General features: G+C 37.2%; 1 protein-coding gene across 1 annotated transcript; it reads left to right on the top strand.

Moving 5' to 3' along the window:
* The first annotated feature begins 208 nt into the window (after positions 1 to 208).
* On the top strand, positions 209 to 7629 carry yipf5 (Yip1 domain family, member 5). Its single transcript, XM_057361098.1, has 6 exons — positions 209 to 299; positions 1022 to 1141; positions 1801 to 1976; positions 3479 to 3624; positions 3797 to 3978; positions 4882 to 7629. The coding sequence occupies exons 2-6, from the start codon at positions 1032 to 1034 to the stop codon at positions 5042 to 5044; spliced, it is 777 nt and encodes a 258-aa protein (XP_057217081.1). The 5' UTR covers positions 209 to 299; positions 1022 to 1031; the 3' UTR covers positions 5045 to 7629.
* The last annotated feature ends 271 nt before the right edge of the window (positions 7630 to 7900 follow it).

Genomic DNA, 7900 nt, shown 5'->3' with positions numbered 1-7900 from the left:
GTGAATTCCAAGTAACAGCAATCAAACTGCAGTTGGGTTGTTTTGATTAAGTAACAATAACTCAAAAAATACAGCTGACTAACACAATAAAAACATGATTTTTTAAAGGAATTATATGTTTCTGCAAATAAACTCTTCATATAAAATACCTGGGTGCAGTAAGTGAGTCGTCCTGTAGCGGGGGCGCGTCAGCTCTCTGCTGTCTGTGCGTTACGTCATCGCGCCGTGACCCGGAAGTTCCTCTGTTATTTCTTGACACGTAGCGAGCGGCGTTGGCGGAGTCTCTAGCGGTTACCAGTGTGAGTAAAACTGTCATATTTACTGGATTACATCTTTTTGTATACACCTTATTATGTTGTAAACGAGTTCCGTGTTATATTGTTAAAATAACGCAGACACTGAGCGGGTGTGTCGTTCCGTTTGTTATATTTTGTTGGAGCTATGCTAACTGAACTAAAAGAGAAACGAGCATTATTATTGTTAAAGATCACTTTAAATGTGTCTGTCTTTAACACATCTCTCATACGTGTAACGTTAATCAACGTTAAGTTCCTTTGGTAAAAACACACATAACATTTGTGATTTTAGTCTGTGTTGTTTTACTGACGTACAAAGCATATCATGGCAATGCCACCACAGTATTTGGCGAATTTACCATAGTGACACTGCAGTGTCTTAATGCGTAGTATAAGTTAATTGCATTGCAGTCTCTTTAAACCTGTGCTATGGTGTAATAATGTTTCTTAAATGTTTTAGCCTGGTGGTCATTTATGTGAACTACCAGGTGTCTGCGCATGTATTGTTTGTGTACGTGTCATTGTGTTTTGTGTGGATATGTGCAGTAATACCATCATTTTGGGAAACATGTTATAAAACATACTTGAGAATATTGCATATTAAAGAAAGACCATGTAAACAGAAAGCTCTGAAACGTTTTGACTCCAAAGTGCATGCAGAAGAATAAAGTCATGTATTCTGTAACAATAATAGGTGTTGACCACTGCTTTTTTTAATCTTCCAGCCTGCTTGCAATGTCAGGGTTTGACAATTTCAACACAGACTTTTATAAGTCTAGTTACAGTGTAGATGATCAGAGTCAAGAAGGCTATGCCTACACTAACCAAGATGACCCCTACAACAGGTATACATCCGCACTTCTACCTAACTATTGCAACTTTAAAGCCTGCACAAAGGTCTGATCATGTTAATATTATTATTTAGTAAAGTTTCAAACTGATCAGCATTGGAAATGTATGTAAATCTACATCGCCTATAAGGACAATGCATGCGAATCTCTTGTTACCTCTAAAGAAATGAACACATTTACAGGTTGCTTTTATGCAAACTGCCTTCACAATCTGTAACTTTTTAGTATGTGCTTTAATGCCCTGGATTCGAACCCCTGCTCTTGCATATGTGTATCTCACTGGCATCCTTCTGAAACCTTGTATCTCCATATTTCGTGATTTTTGTTTTTGCCATAAATCATTATTATTAGTCCCCCTTTATGTTTATCACTGGGTTTTACACATATCGAACCAATACAAAGTATTAAAAAGTGCTTGTCAACTTTGACAACACAATATTTAATCATTTAAAAAGAGCAATGTTTATTCCATTTTCCAATTTGGACATTCGAGGTAACATGAGATAAAGATTCCGGTCATATCCGTGCCCATACTGTTCACTTTATTTCGGCCTTCTTTTATTCTGTAGGTTCTACGTGTTGATTGAGATTACACAAGTGTTCTTCAGTGATCTAATCTTGACTGTACACCTGTTCTCTGTCATGTTTAACAGGCAGTATGGTCAGTACGATTACTCGCAGCCCATGGGTTACTCGGCGGGTCCAGGTATGATGCCGGACCAGCAGGCATACACGGGGCAGATCTTTCAGCCCACGCCAGCCTTCACGCCCACCGCCTCACAGTCCATGTACAGCAGCAGCTTTGAAGACGAGCCCCCTTTACTGGAGGGTAAGAGATACGAGAATATGACAATAACATGGCAGTCTGGATGGGTATAGATATATTCACACAATATAAACCGTCTGACATCATTTATTCAACATGTATGTGACTCAGTCTTCTGTGGAACACCAAAGTAGCTACTTTGAGAAATGTCTCTGTGTGTCCATACAATGGAAGTCAATGGGAGTCAATGTTGTTTGGTTATCAGCTTTCTTCAAAATATCTTCTTTTGTGTTCTGCAGCAGAAGAAAGTCATACTGAAATGACACTAGGTTGAATAAACGATGAAGTATTTTCATTTTTGGGTGAAATGTCCCTTTAAAAGACTAAGAAAGGCATTTGATCGGTGTGAACACGGCCATAAAAGAAACTTTCTCTGAAACTTTGCTTCTGGTCATTAAGTTGTTTATCAGGCAACAGAGAGAAGTTTGTATCGGTTAACATGAGGATGTGTTTTTATTTTTTTGCTGTCACGAGTCAACAAATATGCTGAGAGAAATAAATAATGCATTATATTTCATTTCCCAAAGCCAAAAGAATCATTGTTTTAAAAATGTAAAAGTGCCTCTTGGGGTCATGTTTAATATAAGCCGTGTCCTTGTGTGGTGGTGATGTTAAATAGTCTTCGTAAAGCCAGCTTGCTCCAGTTATTCAGAGCTGTGCTTAAAATGGTCCAGGAGTCATCAGAAGCCATCAGAGAGAGATGATGCCAGAATCGTCCGCATCGGCAGTGCATGCGGCGAGATGAAGTTTAACTTCATTTCTTTCCTTATGTTGTTCCTTGTTAATGCAAGCATCACTGTTGGTAATGCTCATACACGCTGATATTCACTACCGGTCAAAAGTTTAGCATCACTCTTTATTCATATTTTTCCACAGTTTAGAATAACATTGAACCCATCAAAACCATGAAGTAACACAAATGGAGCTGTGGGAATTATGTTGTGGCTAAAATCATCCAAAATTTTATTTGATATTTTAGCATCTTTTAAAGTAGCCACACTTTGACTAGAATCGTACACTTGCCATTTTATCATCCAGCTTTTTGAGGTCTCAACCTGGGAAGCTTTTTTTCCCCAGGGAACAAACATATTGATAATATGTTTCCCTTGAATGCACTGTAAGTCACTGTAAAAATGCATAAATGTAAATATACATCATTACACTTTTACATTAGTTAAATATCAGAACAAAGACCCACTTTTTTTTGTTATGTACACAAACATGCACAATACGACATGATTGAAATGATTGGCACAACACAGAATATAAAAAATCCTATAAAACATTAGCCAAATGAGCACAGGCGGACACTCAAATTTGAAAATCAAATTGGAAATGGATGCATGCGCTGTAAACATACTCATAGGCAGCTGGACTTTTTTGGCCAGAAAGCAAGACGCTGGCGATTGGCCGCAACATTCCAGAATCACTGCGGTGAGTTTTGCATGCGCAAACGCAGCTCCTGGTTTCTTCAGCAAACATTAAAATGCTGTTTTTGGTTGCAGAGTTGGGGATCAACTTCGACCACATCTGGCAGAAGACGCTGACCGTCCTGCACCCATTAAAAGCAGCAGATGGCAGTATAATGAACGAAACAGACCTGGCTGGTCCCATGGTGTTCTGTCTGGCTTTTGGTGCAACGCTACTTTTGGTAAAAACCCCTGATCTATTTTTAAGTGTCTTAAAAATGTTGTTTGAAAATTGAAACTACATCAGGTTTGTGTTTCCTAAAAAGATCCATTGATTTACATTCTGGTAGTGTTAAGCAGATGATTGAAAACGAGCGTTTTGTTCGTTCATGGTGTTTTTTACTCTCGTTTCAGACGGGTAAGATTCAGTTTGGTTATGTGTACGGCATCAGTGCCATCGGGTGTTTGGGTATGTACTGCCTGCTCAACCTCATGAGCATGACGGGCGTCTCATTCGGGTGTGTGGCCAGTGTGCTCGGTTACTGTCTGCTGCCCATGATCATCCTGTCCAGCTTCGGAGTCCTGCTTTCTTTACAGTAAGTCAGCCCACACACCAAAACAACCTGAGATCTAAATAATGCTTTTATTAATGACTTATATTTATTAATAACCTGCTGCTTTGACTCCTGTCACTAATGTTAATCAAAGAACGAAGGGAAAAAAATGCAACGTGTTTTGTAGCTTTAATGTAAACTCTTCTGTATTTAGTGTCTGTATATTTTCTTTGTTTTCAGGTAGGAAAGGCACAAGTGTATATGTATATATATGTACATATACTGTATATGAAGAGTTTGGTTCCAAAATGAGAGAACTCCGTTTTTAAAAAAATTCAAAAATCATGTTTTTTATTATGTTAGTTAGCTGTATTTTGTTAGTTGTTATGGCTTACATCTAAACGAACCAATTGCAGTTTGATTGATATTAATTGGAATGCACAATAAAAAATTTAAAAAACTGAGATCTCATTTTGGAACCAAACTCTTCACATATATACAGTATATACAGTATATATATATAATGGGCCTTATAAATATAATAGGCTTGTAAAGTTAGTTTAAAGTTCACTTAAATTAAATGTTTTTAAAGCTTATAAATGTTCAAATTGATAGGTCTCAATTATACTTCAATGTTGAATGGCTATAATTTGTTAAAATTGAGAAAAAAATAATTTCATAGACATCAGTAGTCGTATTGATATCAGTGATGCAGGTTTTCATTCTTAAAATGATGGACTTAAAGAAATATAAAAAATAGACTGTCTTTATGTTGTTTGTACATTAATTACACAAACATTTTACATTAATTGCAAAAGATGTGATTATTTAATTGTTTGCATCGACTGACAGCACAATTTTTCATCTATTTTTCATATTTTTCATCTATTTTTTCATCTTGCCATTTGCATGGAACTGCCCTAATCTAGTGTATGTCTCTTTCAGGGGCATGTTGGGTATTATTCTTACAGCCGCCATCATCGGTTGGTGCAGTTTTTCGGCCTCAAAGATTTTCATCTCTGCTTTGGCCATGGACGGACAGCAGCTGCTGGTGGCTTACCCCTGCGCTCTGCTCTACGGGGTCTTTGCTCTCATCTCTGTGTTTTGAACTCTGGACCTCTTTTAATGGACAAAATGACCACCTGTACACAACACACACAAACAACCCTTTATTCAAGGACTGCTTTTTGTGTAACACCCACCACACACCTCTCCTAACGGAGTGCGTTTTTCACCCTCTGCGAGAATGTGGCATTAATTTAGTCTCCTTTGGTTTTTTCTGGCCCACCTACTCGGAGAATTGTTTGTGCTTGTTATGTAACGCAGGTTAATACTCGGCTCTTGAGGTGCGTTTTCTGTTCTGTTGTTCGCTGCAAATCAGGCGCGTTCGACAAAGCCAGAAAATGTCAAATGAAGTGCGCGTGTCAAAGAGAAGAATGTGTAATCCGTGTGAAGGGCACAGCTCTCCTCCCACACAAAGACTTCAGTGCTTTTGTGTTTTTCCAGGCAAATATCTCACTCCAGAACATCCTTTGCAAGGTACACTTACTAGACTGTAGTTTCATTTCTTGAGTTAAAATTTTTCATCACATTCCTGAATTGCTGTCGATTGTTCGGCCTGTGCTCTTTCATACGCTTGGGTCAGTAGAGTGCCTACATGAAGATCTCATATTATGTATTAGTCAAATTGAAACTAAAGAGGGAACAAAATGAAGCTTTTGTTGATAACTTATTTTAGTTTGGTAAATATTCATTTAAATTGAACTGTAATACTGTGCATCGTTTGTAATGGATTGGTTTCTAAATGCATTTACCCCATCACACAATCTCACAGCTGTTCTTCTCTCCGGATTGAATTCTGTCTATATATTCTGAATATACTTCTAGTTGAAAATGTCATTTTTTCTTTCTTAAAAATCAACATGAAAATGGAATGTAATCTTATAAACATTCCTTATTGAGCATGAATCATCAGTGCACATAATTTCAAGAAATCTTTGGTTTCATAATTTTACATGAAAATCGTATGCCTGCCTTTTGTGTTATTTAAAGGTGCACACGGTAATGTTTTCCTAATGTTTTATAAGTATATGATAAAATATTTCCCACAGCAAACTGTCACGTGAGCTTAAAGGGGTCATGTGGCACGAATCCATGTTTTTCTGTGTCTTTGGTGTGTTGGACACGTAAAATGTGTCGGAACAAAAGATGCATTCTATCTAAAAGCGAATGCTCACCCAGACCTGCCTGAAACGCCTCGTGTAACCACACCCCCACAAATCTACGTCAGTTCGTTTTATGAGTTGACTAAGACCGCCAAAATGTATACGCAAGTAAGGTGGGCGTACCTGTCAGTACAATTGCTTTGGAACCTGATGTTCCAAATATGGTAAGAGGCGTTACATTTCTATCACACGCTTGCAGTATTCGACCAATCACAACGCACTGGTTAACTGGCCAATCATAGCACACCTCGCTTTTCAGAGCGATGAGCTTTGTAAAGAATCCGCGCGTTTCAGAGAGGTGGGGCAAAGAGGAGATACAAACATGCACGGTATGTGGAAAATACAGCGTTTTTTAACCTTAAATCGTGTATACACCTTGCATTACATCTAAAACAAACCATAATATTCGTTTTAGCTGTGTGATATGACCCCTTTAAGTAATTAAATTTAATTTGATATGGTGCTTTGCACAATGTTTGTGATAAAGCAGCTTTACAGAAATATTTACATTAGAAATAATCACATGTTTAGTAGCCTGATTAAAACGTTTATTTTATATGGAGCAGGTGCTCCAAACATCATGCAACTTTCACTAGGGGTCAGTATAGTCCCAGAAAACAATGTAGACAAGAAATTGAGTGTTTCCTTTAAAGGGATATTTCACCCAAAAATACAAATTCAGTTATTTATTCTCCCTCATGTTATTTAAAACCTGTATGACTCTTCTGTGTACCACAAAAGAATATATTTTGAGACATGTCTCAGTGGGACAATGTAAATCAATGGGGTCAATTTCTTTAAAATATCTTCCTGTTGTGTTCTGCAGACGAAAGTCAAACCGTTTTGAAATGACAGGTTGACTAAATGATGTTTGATTATGTGAAAAAGATCACTTTTTGGGTGAACTATCCCTTTAAGCATTGTAACGTGTTACTATTTGTATATTTAAATGAAAGGTTTGTGCTGTGCTCCAGACATAGTCCGGGGAAGATGAACAATTTAAAGCATTTCAGTCAATTTAAAGTCCCATTATAAAGAAAACAATGCGGTCCAATGAGATGAACAACCACTTATTCTGAATGTAGATTTGTAGTATGTTATCATTTGTCGTACAATATAAACATGTAAAAGTTTACTTATAAGTTTTTGGAGTGACATTTAAGTTGTTATTTACAAGTATAGAATAATTCTGAGTTGTCTAAAGCAGGGGTTTTCAAACTTTGCGAGTACAATAGGATGAACCTTTTGTGAGGACCCCCATCCTCAAATGTCTAAGACAACATATTAAATAACTGGCTATAATAAGAGCAATGTTGAATGTATAAACCCGAAGAAAAACATTTTCACTTCAAATGTATTTGTACTGTAGCGATTTTCATTACATCTTTGCAAAGAAAAAGTATGGAAAGTATATTGTATGTACCAAGCAAGAAGAGATAAACAAATAAATAAAAACACTTCTAAATGAAACGGTAATAATGTACAGCAGACTTTTACCTTTTTTGCCTTGTCTTAATTTCTCTGAGAATTTTTTGGGGAACCCCTAGAAACTTCTTGAGGCCCCCTTGGGGTCCTTGGACTCCAGTTTTATAACCCCCGGTGTAAAGAGTGGCTTTTACAGTGTGCATTCCGATATAAATTGGCCTCTTTTTACATCGCAATTCATTCCCGACGGATAAAATAAGTCCCATACTAGTTATGTTAAATTTTGTTTCACTTGATGGAAGTAAAACTGGCAT

Source organism: Triplophysa rosa, linkage group LG19, assembly GCF_024868665.1.
Source record: "Triplophysa rosa linkage group LG19, Trosa_1v2, whole genome shotgun sequence".
In the NCBI taxonomy this organism is placed as follows: domain Eukaryota; kingdom Metazoa; phylum Chordata; class Actinopteri; order Cypriniformes; family Nemacheilidae; genus Triplophysa; species Triplophysa rosa.
The sequence above is the reverse complement of the archived record's forward strand: the minus strand, read 5'-3'. Positions and strand labels throughout refer to the sequence as shown.